Source organism: Symphalangus syndactylus, chromosome 12 (assembly GCF_028878055.3).
Source record: "Symphalangus syndactylus isolate Jambi chromosome 12, NHGRI_mSymSyn1-v2.1_pri, whole genome shotgun sequence".
Lineage (NCBI taxonomy): Eukaryota > Metazoa > Chordata > Mammalia > Primates > Hylobatidae > Symphalangus > Symphalangus syndactylus.
This window is the reverse complement of record NC_072441.2, coordinates 71,550,052-71,573,937: the sequence shown is the minus strand read 5'-3', so window position 1 is coordinate 71,573,937 and position 23,886 is coordinate 71,550,052. Positions and strand designations below refer to the sequence as shown.

General features: G+C 38.9%; 1 protein-coding gene across 2 annotated transcripts in view; it reads left to right on the top strand.

Moving 5' to 3' along the window:
* The window catches only part of TBX15 (T-box transcription factor 15), a 119,366-nt gene that overhangs the window by 71,451 nt on the left and 24,029 nt on the right, over positions 1–23,886 (top strand). For both annotated transcript variants that reach the window (XM_063624692.1, XM_063624693.1), the window contains exons 3-6: positions 3,500–3,601; positions 5,289–5,460; positions 6,507–6,674; positions 17,197–17,261. In XM_063624692.1, the coding sequence (XP_063480762.1) occupies positions 3,500–3,601; positions 5,289–5,460; positions 6,507–6,674; positions 17,197–17,261 (507 nt within the window). The remainder of the gene's footprint in view (positions 1–3,499; positions 3,602–5,288; positions 5,461–6,506; positions 6,675–17,196; positions 17,262–23,886) is intronic.

The window sequence follows — 23,886 nt, the reverse complement described above, 5'->3', positions numbered from 1 at the left end:
GAGATTAGAATAGAGCTGAAATGTTGTTTATTTTCTTTCTTTTCTGGAGCTCTCTTCCTTCTCTCAGTAGTGAATAAAACCATTAAAGGCTTCCTAGGGGGAGAAGCTGGGCTAGATAACTGTGTTCAATATCATCTCTTTTTCGTTGATTGGGTCGCAGGGTACTTCTGTTCCACATTTTGGGGTGTAAAGGCTTGGAAGAAAACAAAGTAACTCAAGGAAATTTTTTTAAAGTTTGTGGTAGAAGAGTTGTTTTAGAGAGAGAAGAAATATTACTTTTTTTTGTCTATAAGATTTTCCGGTATTCTTTTTGGGTTTTTACTTTATTACTCTTGGGTCTGTTTATTCCAGTCATGTTTGTTCCTGATATCACTCCCTTATTGCCTGTGCTTTAGTGAATTGAGTTCATTTGAGCATCTCCTTGACAACCCTCTTGTGACTTATTTTGTAATTCTTCTGCAGTATTTTCATTTCCATATCTCTGATTTCACAAATTCACCTTAATATCTGGATACTCTACATATTCCCCAAGACAGACACATAGTTTGTTCTTTAGTAATAATTGAAATCCTTTGTTTAGGTTTAGAAACTACATTAATTGGTTCTGTATTCAGTTGTCTCAACTGTTGTTACTACATCTAATTCTTCTCAGGTAATTCTGAAACAACTCAGAATCATACAAATAAGGCTTTCTCTTCTGTGAATTTTCTTTGTTCCTTCTCATTCTCCTGGTTAATTTCTTGCTTCTCACTCATTTTTCTTGCTATGCAGTATTGTCAGTATTCTTTTCCGTTTTAATTCCGATCTCCATCTTCTTAGTTATGTTAGTTATATATGGCTTTCTCTCCTTTTTCTCATTTAGATGATCTTAGTCACCATCTACCTCCTCCCACACTCCAAACTGTGATCCTATTGATTCAGAGCTGCTGAAGTCTATAGAGCCCTCAGTCTTTGAGTGTACCAACCCAACCTGCATGATCAGCACCATGGACAGAGGTGCTGGCGAGGATTAATGGGTTTAGAAGACAAAAGAACTGGCCTACATTTAGCCATAAAATTAAAACCAAACACATCTCTTTTTGTAAAACATGAAAGGTTAACTTTTTCCTTAGAATGTTGTGACTTCACTTGATATTCTATGCTAAAATGTGACAAAAAGAAAAAAAAGGCTTGCAAAGTTTTTAAGAAGAGAATTCAAAGGTAGTCACAGAATTTTAAAGCAAGGGGGCACTGTAGAGATTATCTAGTTGATTTCCTTTGTTTTATAGGTGATGGGGTTAAATGATTTATCCAAAGTCACATAGTTCATTCATTTTAGAAGTTGGGTACTGGAAAGGGATGGGTAGCTTCTCCATTAAAGGTCATATAACTGTTCCAGACAAAACAGATATTGAATTAAAAACATCTAACACCTTTTTTTGTAAAGGTATGAAGAAAAGAAATCTCTCTCTTTCATGTAATACAGCCTCTCTAGGTGACTGGGGGAAACCATATTTTCTTAACTCAGGTAGTAAGTGAGAGGACTTTTGCCCCATCTCTGGCAAGATGCCCTCCAAACATTTACATATACAGGGAAGCTATAAATCAGTGTTATTAAGAAGGGAATTACTTATCTGTATTTAAGTATATAGATCAATGTTCCCAAAATTTTTGGAATTAATTAATGCAAATTAAAGTTCCTTACCTATAGTGAATGTTAGATTTAGTCAATGTGAGTATCCCATCATCAAATTTCATTAGCCGACCATAAGACAAAAGTATGAGGCTTTTAAATAAAAATTGTGAAGTAGGGGGAGAAATTTTTAAATGATATACCGCTAGAAGCTTCTGAAGAGTAATAAGGTGAGAAAGATGAAATATTTATGCATTAATTTTGTAAATAAGAATTAGCCACCATCTCTATTAAAGGACTGTGATTCTTCTTGTGCTTTCTCTCAGATATGATTATCATGTCACTGACCTACTGCCAGGGGATATTAGCCTTTTGGGTTGCTTTTCCTGGATGAGTAGTGAGTGTGTAACTAGAACAGAGAGCCTCTCCTGTGAGGAACCAGTATATATTTGCAAGATGGCTGTCTGAGGTCAGGGTATGGTCTATGGCCATGAAATGGAGCAAAGCCAATTAGGCCATATGTGGATCAAGCCTGTGACCTTGACCTCATTAGCACCGTGCTCTGCCCAGCTCAACTAACTAGCCCCAGATGGTTAAGCTTAATGCAGCATTTTGCATACAAGTAGCCTAGAGCACATTCAGTGCAATCCAAATTTTTGAACTGAGGACTTTTTATGTCCGGCTTGATAGAAAAGAGCTTGAGCTTGATGTTTTTCTTCTTTCTTATGGTTAAAGAAGAATGGTGAACTTTATTCTAGACTTATTGAAACTCAATATCTCTTTTGGGCTGCTCTGTCTCCTCCTCTCTTCAATTATGAGAGAAGTCGTAAAGTGCTATATCCTGACCTCACTTGCTTTGGCAAGTTTAACAAGCCATTGTGGTAGAAACAAGGTATTGCCCAGAGGCCACGAGAATTCATTTGGTATTTGCTTCCAATTCCACAGGGTCCTTCCTCTGACACACACGTTGACAGCCTGAGAACTTGCAGAAAATTTTCTACAGTTTTATGCACTAAAAAATCTGGTGGCTCTTTGTTTGGAGACTGGTAGCACCTTCCTTTTTTCTTTTATACTTGAGAGACTATTTTTAGAGTGGTTATTTTCAAATAAACTCAGTTGAAAATATTTTATGATAACTTGCAATAAACTGAAAAGCTCTTTGGATTATAAGAAGAGTGTAAGTTGCTATACTAACCTTTAAACAGATTATAGCTAATAGGAAATGTATGCATGGCTACACACATGCACACACATGCCTATGTATACATATATATCACAACAAAGATTAACTAAAAATACAAAGCAGGGTTGAACACTTGGAGAGTATGAATCATCAGATAGGTCAATTTAAGTTAAGAAGAGATACTAGTTCAGTAGTGTAAGTCTCCAGTATATTTCATAGTGATAATTTCCAAAGTGAAAAAAATTAGTCAACTTTGAGAGTTAGAGGACATTAGAATTTGATGTGCTTAGAGTACCTAATAAGAATACATTGTTTAGGCCGGGCGCATTGGCTCACACCTGTAATCTCAGTACTTTGGGAGGCCGAGGCAGGCAGATCACGAGGTCAGGAGTTCGAGACCAGCATGGCCAATATGGTGAAACCCCATCTCTACTGAACACACACACAGACACACACACACAGAAATTAGCTGGGCGTGGTGGCTTATACCTGTAGTCCCAGCTACTTGGGAGGCTAAGGCAGAAGAATCCCTTGAACTCGGGAGGCGGAGGTTGCAGTGAGCCAAGATTGTGCTACTGCACTCCAGCCTGGGTGACAGAGCGAGACTTCGTCTCAAAACAAACAAAAACACATTGTTTAAGCTTTTACCCCTGCTACTTCTCACACTCTGATTTCTGAGCTTTCTATTTTATTCATCTTTATAGGAGGATGTTTCCTGCCATGAGAGTGAAAATCACTGGCCTAGATCCACATCAGCAGTACTACATAGCAATGGACATTGTGCCTGTGGACAATAAAAGATACAGGTAACAATAACTCTGGGATGCGGAAATGTGGATATCACCAGCATTCCAAGACAATTCTTCAAACTCCTTAGAGGATATATTTTAGCAATGTATGCTGTACAGGGAACAAGGAATGCAGACTATGCCAATGGCCTGTGGCAGAGCACCAGGTGGAAAAAGCGTTAACTTTGACCTGGGATTCCCCACTATGTCTCTGGATAAAATGGGATTGTATAGTGTCTCCCAAGGTAGCAAAAATCAAGTGGATCTTAAGTCTAAAATTAATTTAATTAACATTGGAAGTGATTAATATATTGAATAATTTGGTCTGTGAAATGCTAAATAAATTGGGGCGATTTATTTTGGAAAGAGGAAGGAGAGGTGGAACAATAAATCATATTAAAATGTATATTTGATGGATCACCCCATAGATGATGGAGAGGAAGAACAGGAGAACTGGGTAAAATTTCAAGAAGAATATCTACTTAGGGAGAATTATTATTCATTGATATGGGTTGTGAGTGAGATTGTTAAGTAATTTTCCCTCAAACTGATTAAAAGCCAACATAGTCTCCATGTCTCTTGGATGGCTTATACATTGCTCTTGCCAGAAAAAAAAAGTTGTGGCTTATTTGTTTTCTTGAGGTCTCACTCAAATCAGTAAATCATTACTCATTTTTGAAATATCTAAAGTGTAACAACTTGGCCCTAAACCCGTGAATAGGGAGGCAAGAGTTGATGAAAAAGGCCAGGACTAGTATAGCAAGTGGGGAGAGAGCTGGCTGAGAGAGACACGGTCTGGATTTCAGGACTTAGGAGAAAAGATACTTCCAGCTTGTTTCAGGGGATCTTGGGATTGTGATTTGGACTGGGTGCCTCTACTTGTCAGGGTCCAGGTCACATGTGGTCCTTTAGAACTGAGAAGCAGGGAAGTACCAGATCCATGGAGATGTTTCTTCTGAACCATGAGAAAATTGTCAAAGTCGGGAAAACTGACTTCCTTTGCTACCAAACAATGTCTTTTTTCCAGTGACTTTGTGGGAAAATAGTGTAGAAGATGATGTTCAAAACAGGTTCATCAGACAATGTGAACTGGGAGTATTTGGTGGTGCTTCTGAAATGGTTGCAGAGAGGCAAAGGCCCATCATAGAAATGCCTCAAAGTCCAGATTCTTAGCAAGGAAATGGTTAACCAGTGAGAGGCTTGGGAAGGCTCTGCACATGGCTGCATTTTATAGGACAATATGGAAGATGTTTTTAATAAGGAACAAAATCCTGAACAAATGGCCAAGGGATTATATGGTTTGCATTTGAAAGGTGAAAGGTTGCAGTAAAATGCCTTTTCTATAGCTAGACATGTGAGTTCAGGATGCCTGTGTGCACACAGGGGTGCACGGCATGGAGAGAGGGAAGAAAGGAAGACGGCCGTGAGAATGTTTTCCTTGCGAGGGCTGTAGATTTGATCATTAACCACAACACCTCTCTGCCCTCCCCACTCCATCTTTTTGTCCATTTCTATCTCTATTTCATTTCCCTGGTTATCTGCCCTTCTCTTTGCCTCCTTTGATTCTCTGTTTCTTTCCCATTACTTCTCCATTCATGTAATCTCTTTGTTTTTCTCTCCTTTCCCCTGTCTCAACTTGTTTCCTGGGCCTCTGTCCCTTCTCTGCCTCTGTCTCTGAATTTTCCTCTCTTCCTCTTTATCTCAGATATGTGTATCACAGCTCCAAGTGGATGGTGGCTGGCAATGCTGATTCGCCTGTGCCCCCAAGAGTTTATATACACCCTGATTCTCTAGCTTCTGGAGACACCTGGATGAGACAGGTGGTTAGTTTTGACAAACTCAAGCTTACCAACAATGAATTGGATGATCAAGGACATGTGAGTCAAAGAATCCTATCTCCCCTTTCTTTCTCTCTTCCTCTGTTTGCTTTAGAGCTGGCTAGCCCCAGTCTTTCTCAAATAGGTAAAATAAGGAATCTCTATGCCACTTTAAGTAATTTTAAGTAAATAAGCATAAAAGTGTTTTTTTCCAGTTAAATTCCATTTATTACAAATCTAACATTTAGCAAACATCTGTTGTATATCAAGCTGTGTTTACCAGACAAAGTCCTTTTGCTCCAGAGGCTTACAGTCTAGTTGAGGAGGCAAGACAGCAAAACAAGACAAATCAACTAGTGGTTAAAAAAAATCACAACAATCAGTAGAATAACCCATGAGGCCATAAAACAAGAGAAACAAGTGAATGACAGTTTCAGCTAATTTGTCAAGAAATTTTTTATACAGAAGACTAAATCTTAAGGCTTTCCAGGTATATTTGGAGCATGTGGTGTTATTAATTTATCTTTGGCAGTGAAACACATACTGAATTTTCACTGAATGGCAGGACCCATACTGGGTGCTATGGGAAGATTGAATAAGCTAAAACCATTGCTTCCACCTTCAAGGCAATAACAATTTTCTGAAAGAGTGAAAACCCATATCTACCATTTACTCTCACATAACAAAATAATGTTCACATATTCAATAATGAATGCAAATAATAGGATGTAGAATTTAAAGACAGCATGAATACATGCTGAAAATTTGAAGCTGGAGGGAACAACTTGTCACATGGCAGAGATTCTGAGACCTTTTAGTGACATGTTGTCCATTGGTACTAAAGAAGTCATTCAGCATTATCCAATTGAAGCAAATGTATTACTTTTACCCTCCATGATAAGGATGTCCTGCTATTTGGTTTCATGTAATGCTATTTAATCACTTAGTTCTTCCTGGGCAAGTATACTGATTTCTAGTTTTCTGTACATCTCACCTCCAATCTGTGCTTTTCTTATAGTGCTTCTACTTACTGATTTATTTTTGCATGAGAGCAAAATGTAGGTTCCTTAAAGCCAAGCCTGGTACAATTCCCCTTTTTATTTCAGATCATTCTGCACTCTATGCACAAATACCAGCCTCGAGTTCACGTGATTCGCAAAGACTTCAGCAGCGACCTTTCACCCACTAAGCCTGTTCCTGTTGGGGATGGGGTGAAAACGTTCAACTTTCCTGAGACTGTGTTCACCACAGTTACGGCCTATCAGAACCAGCAGGTAAGAAGTGGCCCTTGAGAGTCTTCTGCTACATCTCTTTTTAAAACAGTCTCTTCTTGCTTTGGGCAAGAAATGCTTAGTCCTGCATGGCACTGAAGGATTAGTATGAGAGACAAGAGTTTTTCAGTACACACAGGGCATTGGTGATAACAATATGGTAGTGCCTAGTAACAGCTTATACAGTCTAGGTTTAGATCAGAGACAAGATCTTGACCGAGAGGACCAAACCTATTAAATTATTTTTATGTCTCTCTGTACTTGCACCTGTGTTCATGATCTCTACTACATCCTGGCAAATGATCCTCATCGTTTGGAATTCCTTTGCAAGTATTGAGGTTTGAGTCATGCCTTCTCTCTTATATACAGTTTTCTGTGTATCCTTCCACCAGGCTACATCAAAGTCATCAAGCTATTGTGGGTCTATTTAAGACCCACTACTTTCACTTACACTTTCAGATTTAATTTACTTCTGTGTGACCACTGGCCACATCCTAAGATCTGTAAGTTTATATCTGTAATACATTCATTCATTCCATAAATATTTATTGAGAACATACTATGTTCCAGATTTAGCAGCGAAATAGAGCTGATTAAGATGAATTTTTTGTTCAAGAAAATAAGAATTTTTGTTGAATGAAAGACATATAAAAACATAATCATAGTAAAATGAAATAATTCAATGACAGAGATGTAGGCAGAATGTTTCTTGGTTTGTGGAATAAGGTAAGTTTTCCTGGAAGAGTTGACACTTTTCTGATGTTGACACACACACACACGAACTAGCCAGAAGAATGCAGGAGAAATACATATAGGAGAGGGGGAAGGAGAAGTCAAGCCTGGAATTACTGTGGGTATTCTAAACGTGTTTTTTTTTTTTTGTTTTTGTTTCTGTATTTTTTTTTGGAGGAAGGTGGCTAGGTGGACTTACAAGTGGTCTCACTTTACCCAACTCCCTAAAAGTTGCATAAAAATGCTATTTTTGTTAATTGGATGGTGTTTGTTTGTCAAAATATGTAATTACAAAGATTCTGCAGTGAACCTTTCCAAAACAAAGAAATGTTTTGTTTGTTTATCTTGCTTGAAACTGTGCTCACTTTTATTTGGGGCCTATGGAAGCAAAGTGAATGTACACCATTATACTCAATACCTTTTGTACTGGATGCTCTGCTTCGTGCTCTAACAATGAAAGCAATATCTAGAAAAGCATTCATTTACTAATTCTATATCAAGTGCTTATTATGCGCAAGGCAGCTGAAGGTGAATTATGTAAGTATTGACTCATATAAAAAGGGTATTTCTATCTTTCATGGTCCTTCTGCATAAGATTCCTTAGGTATTATTTACTTTCAGGGGAATTTGACATACAACAAACCTTAGTCCACTAAATGTTAAGTACTATACAGCGTTAGACTTCTCAGCAGCTGTGAAGTGTTTTCAACTTCAGATTTTCCTTGTGAATGCCACATTTGATCTAAAATAGAAGAAAAGCTTTAGTTTGGTTTGGGTGCTATTTAAGAAGCTATTAAACCATCTCAAATTCCTTAGATAGTAAAATTGCAGAAGCCATGGAGGATCCATACAGAAAACTGTAATAATTAAGATTTTTCAAGCTCTGATACAAGATATAGCATCAATATAGACATGGACTTTGGAGCAACCAGAACTTTGGGATTAGTTCTGGCTCAGAAGAAGGGGAATAAGAGTCTGAGTTCTTTGGATAACTGATTAGACTTTTCTAAGAATATTCCAGCCACAATTTAAAATAGTTTCTGATGAAGGCAGTGATGTGACAATAAATATTTCAACATCAGAATTTACTTTGTAGAACACTGAAGAACAAACATTCTACTGCCTCATTGAGATCAGTTATAGAGACTAGGAGAGCCATTATTGTAACCCAAGTTGAAACTAGAAAGCTACAACTCACTTTGACAAAGAAAGAGGACCAAGCGTGGGTTTCCGACAGCCTCTTCACATCCTTTACCTTCTTTCATAGACAGTGTTCTAGCACATGAGTACATTCTACTCATAGAAATATTTTGTTTACATCTGGGCTGAAGTGGGAGCAGGATACCATGGTTAAGATCATGAAATTTGGCAGCAGATAAACTTGGTTTGATTTCTGATCTTTTCACTGACATTGCATGGCATTAATTTCTTTCAACTTGTGTTTCCGGTCTTGAAAATGCACCTACCTCGTAGTGCTATGAGGACTAAATAAGGGAACATGTATAAATTCACTGACACAAACCTGACATCTAATTAATAGTAGTCAGCCTAGGTTGCTCCGTGGCTGGGTCTGAACAGGCATGAAAAGCGGGGCATAGAAGCAATTTTAAAGAATAAATTGCTTATTAAGGAAAAAGTGCATTGTTGGAAATTGGAGGAGCTGCAATGGCTCTCAAAGGAATTATAATCCATAGGTAACTACTTTGATCTCTCTGTCGTCATGTCATATTGGTGAATTCATGATGTGCTGACATGCAAAATAGATGAGTCATACTCAATTCTGCCCATTTTGGGATCAAGATGACAGCTTTTGCCTGTTTAACAAGCCTCTAATCCCTGGATAAATCAGCAAGCATGCTTATTTAACATTCCCTTTGGCTGCACAGATATGATTTAATATAATACGGTACCTTCTAGTAATACAAAATAACCTTGGGTCTTTCCCCCAGGAATCCTGAAGTTTGCATCCTGTAGGTCAGAGCTGTTACCTAACTATACTTTTCGGACTTGTTATGAAGATGCCAGGTAGCATAAATTGTTCTCTTTTGTGAGCTATTTTCACCTATTACTGTGTTTTTATTCTTCATAACATTCTAGAATGAGAACAATCAATACGGCAAAATTATTTACTTCATTTATTTCTTTTTAAAGAAATGGTTAGGAGACCTGTGAAATAGTAAACAGAAAAAAATTTAGTGGTAGGTCCTTAGTGTTCTCAGGAACTTGTTTGGGGAAACACTGAAGAAAAGACAATAGAGGGAATGTAATGGAAATGGAACATTACCCAGACTTTCTAAGGAAAAGCAGTGTCCTGCTCCACAGACAGCAATGGGCTAGACATTTGGAGACCTGGGTTTTAGTCTTAAATTTTCTACTAGCTACACATGCTGCTCTGAGCAAATTGTGTTTTTTTACAATAATTGTGCTTCAGTGCTTCAGTTTCTTCTCTTAGAAAATGAGGAATTGGCCTGTGCTTTACAAGGTCCCTGAAAGCTCTGGAATTCTAATTTATCCCTCTTTTTTTTCTGCATGATTTTAAATGAGGATTGGGAGCAATTGTTCTCAAACCAAGGCAATCAACACAATTTTCAACTACTGAAAATTATTAGAATGTTCATGTCTAAAAATTGTTTTTATTCACCAGATAATCTATACCAATACATTTTTAGTAAGTCTATACTTGAGAGGTATGAACACAGTGTTTTGTAAATAAAATATTCCCCAATATACTGTTTATTTGTGACTCTCTTCAATTCTCCTGTTGTTTTTATTTTTTGTTTGTTTGTTTTTTGGGACAGGGTCTTGCCCTGTCACTCAGGCTGGAGTGCAGTGGTGTGAACATGGCTCACTGCAGCCCTGGCCTCCTGGGATCAAGCCGTCCTCCTGTGTCAGCTTTCTGTGTAGCTGGGACCACAGGCGGGTATCACCATGCCCACCTAATTGTTTTGATTTTTTTTTTAGAGATGGGGTCTCATTTTGTTGCCCAGGCTAGTCTTGAACTCCTGGGCTCAAGCGATTCTCCCACCTCAGCCTCCCAAAGTGTTGGGATTATGAGTGGCATTGTTAAACCCCCTGTTCCTGCTAACTTCCATCTTGTCACCCAGGTTGAACACCTGGTTGTCACAACATCCAGTCTGCCACTAATGTCTTTTGCTTCTACTGACAGAATATTTTCTTCTTTCGAATCTGATTGATTTTGTCCTTGTTCTGTTCCTGCCTTCCCCTGACCTTGGGTTCTTATGATAGCTTCCAGTTAGGTCACCTGGACTACAAGCTTAATATCTCACAGGCCATCCTATACATCATTGTAAAGCACAGTGATAATTGCACCATATCTATGCCAAAAATTGTCAATGACTCCTCAGTGCCTAGGGAGTCAAGTCCTGGACCCCGAGTCTTTCCAATAATGTCCTCCGTGGCTAATCACCAACAACATTTCTGGGCTCAATTTCTGTTATTCCTCCTCACACATCTGCAAGAGTGGTGCAATCTGGTCAGATTTTTACTGTTGCCTGAACTTTGTAGCATCCCTGCCTTTGTATGTCCCTTTTTCTTTTCCAGGAATGCCCTTCCCTTTCATTTTTATTTGTCTTGATTCCTTCTACTCTTCAAAAATTCGGTGAAAATACCATTCCCTACCACTTCCTTTCCTTTTTTCAGCTGCAAATGAGCTCTCCCCAGTTAGAACTGTTAGGGGACTGCATCTCTCTCGTGACCTCATCACATTGTAACTTTGGCGTGCATGTCCAATCTTCCTCTTGATATTTTGAGCTTTTTAAGAACAAAAGTTCTACCTTTTACAGATAAACAGTATGATGTAGAAAACACGAAGTTGGGAGTTAGAAGACTTGAGTTCTAGACCCAATTCTGCAATTGACGGACTGTACTACTTTTGACAAATCACTTTACCTTAGAATTCTCATTTACAAATTGATGATTTGGTCTGAATCAGTACTAGTCTATGGAAAAGTTTTTTATGGTCCACTGAAAAATGAGAAAAATAAAGAAATGTGGGGACTTTTACGAATGTAGACGTTTAATTTAATAGACTTTATTTTATTTTGTCTTTCCTACTTTTTTGATATAAAAACGTCACTTATTTTATGAAATTATGAGACAGGAGAAAGTAGATAGATGTCAACTGTCTCCATTTGGTAGAATGAAAAATTCAGATGTAATGTTGATTCCTCAAATAATGGGAGGGGGATTAGAATTGGCCTAAAAAATTCTGAAGCACATTTCCGTAAATCTAAGATATTTGTGTCTGACCTATATTGCATAGCACTGAATACATATGGTTGGCAAATGACTGAAATGAAACTGAATGAATGATTAGCCAATACGACTCTACCACTGGTTTCTTTATATATCTGTGGTTCTGTTTCTTTGGATGTAAGTAGTAGTAAAGAGAGCTTTTCTATTTTCATGGAATATGTTATGCTTTTCTTTCCCCATTTTCCATTCCTTCTTTCCATCCTTGCTTACTGACCAATAGACTCTTAGGGCTGCTAGCATACTGAAGTTATTATTACTATTATTTGCTTTCTATGTGCCAACTTGGCAGGCCTATCACAGAGAGAAAGGTGCAACATGCCCAGAATCTCTTCATGGAGAATAAAGTGGGAGATGTGGGAATAAAGGTGACTCAACACTTCATGCTTTTTCTTAGGAGAATCTGACGCCAACACATCCTCACAGAATTAGCAAGAAATTTCCATTGCAAAGTCTTTGTCTTCTCTAAGGGAAAAAGAATGCTGAATGTTGATTTTAGTTTTCAGACAGGAAACTAGATTTCAAAAAGACATGGCCTTGTTTTCCCAGGTAACACAGTCTTATTCTTGATGAGAATTGGCTACATGAACCAGATAGGAAGTCGGAAACCACAGCCAGGTTTGTGTGAGCAAATCCAATAGGATTTCTGAGCCACTCATTATGGTCTAAACTAGAGAGCCATTTTGCTGGCTCAAACCAGTGTGGAATCTTTTTCATATGGGCTAAGGTTTTTTATTTTGTTTTGTTTTCCCCCCTATGGAAAACCTTTCAAGCAATATAGTATGAAATACAAATAACGAAGAGTGTTAATAAGAGAAGGCCCTTTCAGCCTTTGTACTGTAAAACCATACTCAGGATATTCAAGTTTCATTTCCTTTTCAGGTTGTGCTATTTATGTCTGCCTGGTGCACTGTGAAGTATACCTCATTTATTAACTGCCTCCATGTTACTAGGCAAGAAGTCCATGACAATGATTAACATTAATGGTGGCAAGTCGGCAACCACCCCCTTATGTGCCTCATTATGTAGTTCTATAATTCAAACTACACAACTTAGTATAAGGTTATGGAAATAAAATCGGTAAAGTAAAATGCTTTTACAACCTCTGTATTTTCCCTGTCTTCTCATTATCACTGGACAAAGTTTGGACATGTAGACTAGTAGACTTGTTTTAGTCACACAGGAGGTTACTAATAGACCTTGTTCTATTAGTATAGGATTTTTGTCTCTAATGCCTCTAGTGAAAGCAAATAGAATCAAGAGCATTGTTTGGTCTAGATTCTCTAAAGCTTATCATGGTTTTGGGACTCTTGATCCCTGGCTCTCACATCATCATTTATTCATTCACTTGCTCATTGAATAAATATTCATTGAGCATGTCACACTAGGTTCTGCTTAATTAAATGGTATAAAAAATAGACATGGTTCCTACTTGTGGTCCAGGGGGAGTTACATTTAGTAAACATGTAAATACAAAAATACGTGTGTAATTACCAATTGTGTTAAGAGGAAAGATGGAATTTAAAAGGGTGCAGTTAAGAAGAGTAGCAGAAGTATCCTATTTTGGAGAGATGATCAGAGAAGATCTCTCTCAGGAGATAACATTTTGACTGAGGTTTAGGACGAGGAGTCAGCTATGTGCAAAGTAGAGAAATGAGCATTTCGAATCTGGTTGTAGAGCAAATGTGAGTGGCCTGAACACAGAAAGAGCTTGGCACATTCCAGTACTGGGAGCATCTCAGTCTGGCTGAGTTGCTCAGTCTGCCCTGAGCCTGTGGATCAAGGCAAGGGAGTGTGAATGGGTTGGAGAGGCAGGCCAGAGTAAGGGCCTGCTGGCTCTGCAAGGCTAGACAAGGAATTTGGATTAAATTCTGAGTGGTAGTGGCCACTAAAGAGAATGACTTGGTCCAGTTACATGTCAACGAAGACCAAATGGGGTGCTCGACAGAGAAGAGATTATACAGGGATGAGAATGGAAGAAAGGAGTTCAGTTCTAAGGCTACATAGAATAGTTCAGTCAAGAGATGATGATGACATGGGCTAAGGTTTCTGGAATATGTGTCATTCTTTCCCACTTTGATATTCATGCTTACATAGGGCCTTTCTTTTAAAAAATTTAAATTAAATTTTATTTTAAGTTCCACGATACATATGCAGGATGTGCAGGTTTGTTTCATGGGTAAACGTGTGCCGTGGTAGTTTGCTGCACATATCAACCCATCACCTAGGTATTAAGCCCCCACATGCATTAGCTATTTATCCTGATGCTCTTCCTCTCCTGCTCCCTGACAGGCCTCAGTGTGTATTGTTCCCTTCCCTGTGTCTATGTGTCATCATTCAGCTCCCACTTATAAGAGAGAACATGTGGTGTTTGGTTTTCTGCTCCTGCGTTCGTTTGCTTAGGATATTGGCTTCCAGCTCCATCCATGTTCCTTCCAAGGATATGATCTCATTCCTTTTTATGGCTGCGTAGTATTCCATGATGTATATGTATCACATTTTCTTTATCCAGTCTATTATTGATGGGCATTTTGGTTGATTCCACATCTTTGTTATTGTGAATAGTGCTACAATGAACATACACATGCATATATCTTTATAATAGAATGATTTCTATTTATTTGGGTATGTATCCAGTAATAAGATTGCTAGGTTAAATGCTATTTCTGGTTCTAGGTCTTTGAGGAATTGCTGCACTGTCTTTCACAATGATTGAACTAATTTGCATTCCCACTGACAGTGAAAAGAATTCCTATTTCTCCACAGCCTTGCCAGCATCTGTTTTTTCTCGATTTTTATTTATTTGTTGTTATTTTTTATTTCTTTATTTTTTTTGGAGACAGAGTCTTGCTCTGTCACCCAGGCTGGAGTGCAGTGGTGCAATCGTAGCTCACCGTAGCCCCCACTTCCTGGGTTCAAGCGATTCTCTCGCCTCAGCCTCCCAAGTAGCTGGGACTACAAGTGCACGCCACCATGCCTAGGTAATTTTTTGTATTTTTAAGTAGAGATGGGGTTTCACTATGTTTCCCAGGCTTGTCTCGAACTCCTGAGCTCAGGCAATCCACCTGCCTCGGCCTCCCAAAGTATGAGGATTACAGGCATGAGCCACCATGCTTGGTCTCTTGACTTTTTAATAATCACCATTTCTGACTGGCGTGTGATGGTATCTCATTGTGGTTTTGATTTGCATTTCTCTAATGATCAGTGATGTTGAGCTTTTTTTCGTGTGTTTCTTGGCCACATAAATGTCTTCTTTTGCGAAATGTCTGTTCATATCCTGTGTTACATAGTGCCTTTCTTAAGAAATGCTTCCTTTGTCCTTTTTCCTTGTCTTGTGTTTTCATTAAAATCCTACACATCGTGCAAGGTCTGGCTCACATGCTGTCTCTAACATGAAACCCCAGAGCCCTTCAACATGGAGTAATTCCTACTTCGTCTAAGCTCTCAGGGTACTTTGCCTTTATTGTAAGCTTTATGACCTTCTTTTTTATATTGTAATTGTTAGTGCACATCTGCTTCTTTCTTAAGGATTATAAGCTCCTTGAGGAAAAATGGATGACACATATCTGTACACTGGCTGTACACGGTTCTGTCACCTGTGTTGCTTGTCACACTGCTTTGCACACAGAAGGTATTTGATGATAAATGATAAGTGGCACAACCACACTCTTCATAAAGCTCTCTAGTTCTCACATTAAAAGCTTTAAAACAAGTGTACGGATATTGTTTTTTTCTAACACTTGAGGCATTTGCTATTAAATTTCCATGCATACCCATTGGCCTGGGATCCAATGAGCTGTGGGAAACATGTTTTCAACCATTTCTCCCAGGCCCATGAAGTAGAGTGCTGTTATATTTACAGGGGTCTGTGGAGACCCCCAAAACATGGCATCACAGTCATGTGTCAGAAATCCGTATCATAAATGAGTTGGACAGGATAAACCAACTTGAAAGAGAAAATAAAATACTATAACCCCAACTTGAAAAGAAAATATGGTGCATGGTTTATTGCTGTAGATTATGGAGGAAGAAAGAACTGATTTTAAGTCAAACACAGAAAAGCAGTGACACTCTTTAAACTCAATACAATATTCAGACGGCAGACACTCGACTTTAGAAAGCCAAACTTTTAGACTCCTGCTATGGTCTATAAAATACATGTAAAATTGCTTTTGCTACATTATTAGTGCTGCATAATTAGTGTGCAATTTTAAAGGCAAGGAATATTTAGGAAGAAAATAACCTTGAAGCCTTGAAGACTCTTTCAAGTCAGAGTCTGTTTGTCAGAATCTCTCATTGCTTTGAAAGACCTTTAAAGACTGTGGTCTTGGGAAATTCCACTCTGATAAAATGAGGTGAAAGAGAACTAGGAAAGATTTGCAATGTAGGAAACAACTTTAGCTGTCTTAGTGATAAGTTCTACAATTATCAAAAATATGGGTCTTAAATAATGAGATTCCCTTATTTCTAGAATCACCTTGCATTGGGAGTGCCTTCCTTCCTTCCTGAACTCCCTAGCACCTATGCCTAAGTCTCCATTGCTTGCATGTAGTGAGTCATTAACAATTGGTTCAGACACAAAGGTACCAAGGCTGAAAGTGGAAACACTAGAGTGCATGTGAAATATGTTGTTCAGGCTTGTTCTAGTCTACAGGCGTGAAGGCAATATATACAACCATGGCAGGGTTTGCCAGAACTAAGATAGGATGCAATGGATGGGGACTTATGCATTGAGTGGAGGTTGAAACACATGGCCCCTGAAGACCAAGCTGGTGACACAGTTGGATGTGCTAGCTTGGTCAGCCTTATGAAACTGGCTCTTTATTTCTGATTTGCTTGTGAGTCTTGGAGACTGGATAACATGTACTGCATCCTGCCCCATTCAGTCTCACATTGCAGATTTTCCTTTGGGTAAGACCCTGGCAAAAGTCTGCTTTTTCTGTCTTTTACATGAACATTTCAAGTCATTAAATGAATAATTTCTAGTAGTAGGAAAGGCATGCCTTCAGTGAAACGGCAAATGCAGTCAATTTTTTGGGTCTTTCAGGCTAAGGCAGATTGTCTGGTGGTCTGATTCAACCTAACTGAATTGACTGAGTCCATTATTAATTATTAACCCACTTGCACATCATTTGTTTACTCATTCATTCAACAAGCATTTTTTAAGTGCCTCCCATGTGTCATGTACTATGGACGTGACCATTGACCAATTTTCCATTTCAATATCTGTCTAGGCAAGTGATTTATCACCACTCTGGGGCAAAGAAGGTGAATAGGAGAGAGTTTATAGAGTCACATACTGGGCAAATTTTAGTTTTTATAGAGAAGTGAGTCGGGTGGGTCAGACATCTGTGTGCCAGGCCAAGTTCTATATCCAGCTTCAAATTAAATCTCAAGCTGAAAGGAAATTAAATAAAAGCAACAACTGTTATTAAAAAAGTGATTTTTGTAATTTTCTAGGAGTACTAAAAAAGAAATTAGTTAATATAAAAGCAATTCATAATTATTTGTTTGTTTCCAGATTACCAGATTAAAAATTGACCGAAACCCTTTTGCTAAAGGATTCAGAGATTCTGGGAGAAACAGGTAAGAATCATTGGGGAAGAGGCACTTCTTTTCTATGTGACATTACTTCCCTCACATCCTGCTGATAGTTGATGGCTCCTGCCTTTTAGAAAACACCTATATGCTCCACCACTCTGTACACTTCGGCAAAGAGAAATGGATAGCTAACGTAAGAATGAAATTCTTTGTTGCATAGTCTAAATCACCAGATCAAATCCCTCATGCTGTTTTCTTCCCCACATCATATTTAGTAATTGAGTCACTTAAAACAAATTTTATGTTAATTTGTTATCATTAAAAGATTGCCATTTTTTCTCTGATAAGTATCTATAGGTGGCTTCAGCACCTGCAGTGATATCTCATATATTTCGCATTCCCAGGAAACAAGGAGTTGTAGACAAATAACATTTTTTTCAGAAAATTACTACCTTAAGAACTAAAACAGTGTGAAAAAAAATGTAACTGTTTTTCTCCTGGGAAATAGTTCCAAAATATATCAGATGCTTCCTGCTTTAGAAAAGAGAGTTTATAGAACACCCCTTTCTTGATGACTTAGCCTCAGTCATTATGACTAGGTTATTATATAGTGAATCTCTTATTGCTGAAGTTTATAGGACTATTTGCTCCTGCTATAAATGTCCTAAGAGACTGTGTCATTTCTCTGGTTGATACTTCTTTCTTTTCTCTAAATTCTTTCTCACTCCTCCTATATAAAATTAAAAGCTGTTACCTATGGAAAGTTAGGGGAGAATCAAAATAGGTAGGGAAACCAGCTATATCTAAGATTATTCGATCAAAAAATTTCATCTTATATAGACAGTATTGAATCCACAAACGTGACACATCTGTCTCATAAAGTGCATAGGCTTTGCAATGACTGTTTATTTTAATAGATTTTTAAAAATAATTTGAGGGCATTTATTTACATTCAAATGACAGATTACCAGGGGTTATCTTTGGTATTCTGTCTGTAAGAGTTTTCTAATAAACCAAAAACTTTAACTTCAAACCATTTCGTGAAATGTGCAGTGCATTGTATTAGAATCCAGATTTATGCTAAAAATCAGTTACGGCAATCATTTTCTTTACAAAATGACTTATGAATCACTTCTCTGCTAAACTTATGTATATTTAAAATATATTTAGATTTGAAGAAAATTGTATTCACCTCAGAATTTTTAAAAATTATATATACTGAGAAAAGTAAAAATCACTTAAAATTCCAGCTTGTAGATGACAAAATTGAGCAATATATTTTTGGTCAAGCAACTACTAGTTAGTGGTAGAGCGTAGTAGAACTCAGGCATGTGGACTACACGTCAAATGCTTTCCTTTTGATCACTCTTTGTTTATAACAAGACAAAGGCCCTCATTTTCAAAATTTAGCCAGTGAGGAATGAATACCTATTACTTTCATTTCAGGTGGCTCATCCTCTTCCATCCCATTAGCTTATTTCACATGTCCAGGTCAGCAGAATGTGCTTGCAAGCCATTTCCTATTGCCTTTTTTTCCAAGGTTCTGTACTATGGGCTAATGGAAGACCTTGTTAGTGATAAGGAGATCAAAAATGAAGCTGGCCTTTTGTAAAGAAGCCTCTAGACCTGTCTTGGTGGTGATTCTTTGGGGCAGGACTTTCATGACAGGCTATTTCTGGAGGCAGGCCACGGCATGCAAGGGCTTATAAGACCTTCAGCTTGGAGTACACGGATAGATTTTTCAGGGGTTTTAGATATTGTAGGTAAAATTGTGTTAGGATGAATAGATGCACATTTTTCCTGGAGAGAGGTCTATATCTTTCTGCAGATTTTCAAAAAAGTCTTAAAGTTAAGAATTTCTGCTCTAGATACAACTCTCTCTCTCTCAAGGGTTCCAACCTACTGGTGTTAGTTATTAAACTATTTCTTTCTTTTTCCTTCCTTCTGTGTCTCCAATAGCATTCAGTATTTGCTTATTTTATTCTTCAGCACTTGAAATATTTTATATTCTTTGCTTTTTTCTCCCATTTGAGTCCTTGTTTTTCTGAGTTTTTATTCATTTTTCTAAAGTTGAATTTGATTTCTAAATAAGTGCTTTCCTATGAGCAGGCACCCTATCCTTGGAAATTGCCATCTGAATGTACTTTAACCATTTGTTGTCTGCACTGCAAAGGCATCAAGAAATATGTATGTCAATTATTGATACATGCAAAGAAGAAAAATAAATCAGATTAAGAGGTAGAGTGAGAGTGGAAGACACTTTTACAGCATGAATAGGGATGGTGTCCTGATAAGATGCCATGAATGTTGCAAAAGAAGCTGCCAGCTATGCACTCCGGGCAGTGGAAACAGCAAGTGCAAAGACAGACGTGTGCCATGCATGTCTGTGCAACATCAAGGAGGCCCTGTGGCTACAAGGCATGACCCCTGCCCAGGAACATGACTGAGCATCATGAGAATGAAGGTGCTGAGGCATGATTTAGAACAGAAAAGTAGGCTAGATAAGCTAGTGTTGACCAGCATTAGATCTATGTTGTAGGAATTAGAGCCACTCTTTAACTTTGAGAATTAGACTGTTGCATCTTGAAGGATTTGCTGTTGGTTAGGAATTGTGATGACATCTCAGTTCAAGTGCTGAGGCCCTCGTTCCTCTACTGGCTTGAAGGCTGGTGACTGTCTTACTGCTCAGGGCAGACAGTTATGTGTGTGTCCTTCCTAATGGGCTCTGTTCTCTCTAAGGGCTCTGGGAAAGCAGAACTATGGATCTTCATTAATCCATTTCACAGTGTTATTTTTTTATTCTTTTCTGATACCATGGGAATTCTTCATTATGTTCTGTCAAAATCTGAGGGCTACTTTAAGTACTATCAGAAATTTTATCAGTTAACTTACTGTGTTCCAGACCTTTAATTATGTTTTCTCTAATCTTCAAAACAACTTGTATTTTAGAAATGAAGCAACTGAGGCTCAGAGAGGTTGGGCAGTTTTCCTACTGTCACATAGTAAAGCTGGAGCAGGTATTAAAATCGACTCTGCCTGACTTCAAAGCCTGAATGGTTTGTGCTATATCATGCTAACTGTTTACACTTGACTTATTTTGTCTTCAGCAGATATTGAGAACAGAATTCTAACTCTAAAAGGCAGAATCCTACCTCTTAATCTGTGTAAAAACACTATTCAAGTCACCTAGAACCTTTGCTTTTCCAAGTAAAACAAACTGTATATTCTCAGTTTGTCTTCGTCGTCTACTCCCCATGACTTCATTGTCAACTTTCTATCCCCGTGTCAGTAAGTGTTTTCCTAGTAGAGAACAGGAAGCCAGCCTGACCTTCCCTAGCAGGTGAAACTATGATATAATGACATTGAAGTCATGTGTCTCATGATGGGACAAGGATGAATTACTAAAGATAGAAGCCATTTTTGTCCTTCAGCATTCTAGAAAACTAGATTAAAATAAATTGCTACGGCAAGTAAGAGGGCCCTTGTATTTTTCTCTTTAAATATCTCAAAATTACCTGATAATCACACTTTAATTCTCACTGGCTACCCACAGGATCTGATAAGGGCAACAATTATTAATGCCACTTTGCAGGTGGGAAATATTGATAGATGAGGATATAGAGAATTATTTGCAAATCTTCTGGGAACTGGTGGTTCTGTGTCAGAATCAGGACCCAGTTCACCATCTTCCATCCAGCACCTCATCTATTGCCCTTCTGTGGTAAAAAAACAAAAAAACAAAACAAAAAAAAAACACAAAACTTATAAATCTAAGATCTTCCCCATGCATTTTAGACATCAAGTGACTACTCATGCAGAGGAGCATGGCTTGATGAGTTGCGTATAAATTTACCCAAAACATACGGATTACATTTCGTTTAAACACACATGGGCTTAAAAATTAGGGGGGAAAGTGCTTGTCCAATGTTTTTTGGTTTTGCAGAACACAAAACATTTGTGGAAGACTTTGGAGTTACAGAGTTTGCCAAACCTCAAACCAAAACATGTTCAGGTTTGTCGATCTCAATCCATCCTAGTACAATCCAGAGGCTCAAGAAGGGGGGAGTGAGAGGAAAGATGCGGAGGACACAGCTACCCACGACACTCTCCTCAAATGCCTATGAGAGTCTCTCTCAGCCCATAAGCCTCTCACACTCAGAACCATCCGAGTGTGGCCCCCTGGCTGACAGCTATGTCCTCTGAAATATAGAAAAGAGTGCTTGAGGGACCTGTGGCTGAGCATACTAGCTTCCCATTTTTCATATGTTGATGTAAAGAGACATCTGGCTGGGTGCGGTGGCTCATGCCTGTAATCCCAGCACTTTGGGAGGCCAAGGCGGGTGGATCACCTGAGGTCAGGAGTTTCAGACCAGCCTGGCCAACATGGTGAAACCCCATCTCTAGTAAAAATACAAAAATTAGCCAGACATGGTGGCGCGTGCCTGTAATCCCAGCTACTAGGGGTGCTGAGGCAGGAGGATCGCTTGAACCTGGGAGGTGGAGGTTGCAGTGAGCCGAAATCATGCCACTGCACTTCAGCCTGGGCAACAGAGTGAGTCTCCGTCTCAAAGAAGAAGAAGAAAACAAACAAACAAACAAACAAACAACAACAACAACAAAACAGAGATATCCATGGAGAAGTCCTCCTGGCTTCTAGCCCCATCCCTTTCTCATTCCTCTCAGTGGGAACCAGAATGACTGACCTGATTGGTGAGTCTGGAGGAAGGAACCCCCCAGATTCTTGCCTGCTTGCCTGCAGAACATACATTCCCAGCTGTCTTTCCATTATGTGGAAAGTCTAGCAGAGGAGGCCTACATTTCTGGGGCATCAGCTTATTTCAGGGGAGTTCAGCCTAGCTCATTCAGCCTTCTCACTTATGCCACAACACCCAAACACCTTTATCTATAGTAAAAATGGTATTCTGGTCTCCATGGCGTTAGGCTCCTGTGCCTTCCACAGAATAGATTCTGAGCTTGGGTGAAACAAGAGGTGATATTCATTGGACTGTGTAAGACCCCAAGGGGAGCCCCAGTGAATCCACATTTCAGCCCTGTGGTGCCACCATCATTAGAGCCTATTGTAGTTCTCCCTGATTCTTTAAGAAGTGTCATGTGAGAAGCATAGGAAGGTCTCCACCCTTCAGACTTGACTTATGGAACTGCTACTTTCCATTACCAAGTAATTAAGCCCCTGATGAGAAGTCTTCACTGGGAGCATGCATGTGTGTGTGTGTGTGTGTGTGAATGTTGAGTGTGCGTATGTGTAAGTAAACCTGTATATGTGTGAGTGTGTGTCTATGTGTGTATGTATAAATATTGTAAGTATTCATATATGTGTGAATGTGTGTGTGTGCAAGTATAAGTATATCTATATATGTGTGAGTGTGTGTGTGTGTGTGTGAGAGAGAGAGAGAGAAGAGTAGGTGTATGTGTGTGTTCATGTTGTGGTGAAGAATAGCAGATGGCCATTTCATCTGGAGTGAAATCACTGACAGATTTTGCTTCCCGGCATTGTCTCTGCAGTGGGAGGGAAATTGTTTTTTTTTTTTTTTTTTCTAAGTTGTTTCTACTTCCAGATTTCTTAGAAATGGTGTGGCCCAAATCTGGTTTTGGGTGTGTGTGTGGGATGGGGGCAGCCTTCACCTATTATCAGGCATATAGCTCTCAGGCACAATATCCAGGGTTGCCTCTGGGAGATTTCTCTTACTGGGGGAGACAGTAACACTTGCCTGTTTTCAGGGAAAAATAGCTTTTCTCAGCTTGAGATTTTTTTTTTCTTGTCTTGTACTCTGTGTTCCTGGGCTCTACCCTCTACTAGAATATAAGCTCCTGGAAGACTGGGACTGTACCTATTCCAGGTTTCTTTTCTTGTATTTTTTTTTCCATGGTGCCAGGAATACAGAATAAAACAATAATTTTTCATTTAGCTACAAAACAGTAAAAAGGTATCGATGAATGGCACAGAAATTAAAAATCAGGAGCTCTAGAGAGAGAAAGCCCTATCCCAGCCAGGGGGAAATCAGGTAGATCAGCAGTGAGGAGCTACTTTTGAACACCACATAAGGAGGGAAGAAGGAGCAAATCTCTAAATAGGCTTAGTTTAAAGATTAATGGCAATTGTGATTAAAGTCAGAGACTGATCACTGCTGTAAGACATTGAGTTAGCCTAACTGTAGATTAGACACACACACCCTTGAGGCCCTCTGATCTGGCTCTGGGTAGCTGGGGCATGTCTCTGTGTTCTGGCTCCCTGGAGAAAGATACCTAGCAATTTTCAGTGCCTGTGAGCTTCAGGAAAGAAGTGGTTCCCAGAGACTGAGCTAAAGCAGAATGAGGTTTGGTTGAGAAAGGCCACCCAGTAGTGAACCAAGAGGTAAAATTATGTCTTTGAGTATGGCCACCCCAATGGGGAACCTGCACCAAGGAGAAGACAAAGATCCTGAAGCTAAAGACAAAGATCCTGGAGCAAGAGTCTTTGCACTGGGTCTAATTGTCGAGAAGCACCTATGGGAGGTGCATGTGCACACATACCTGGAGAGTCCACTGTGCTCAGCTAGAGGGAGCATGACAACTGCCAAGACCCTGCACATGAAAGAGATAACCAAAGAAGTGGAAAGAAAGAGACTGCATCTTTCATCCCACATCTGATGTGAAAACTTTGTCCTTGATA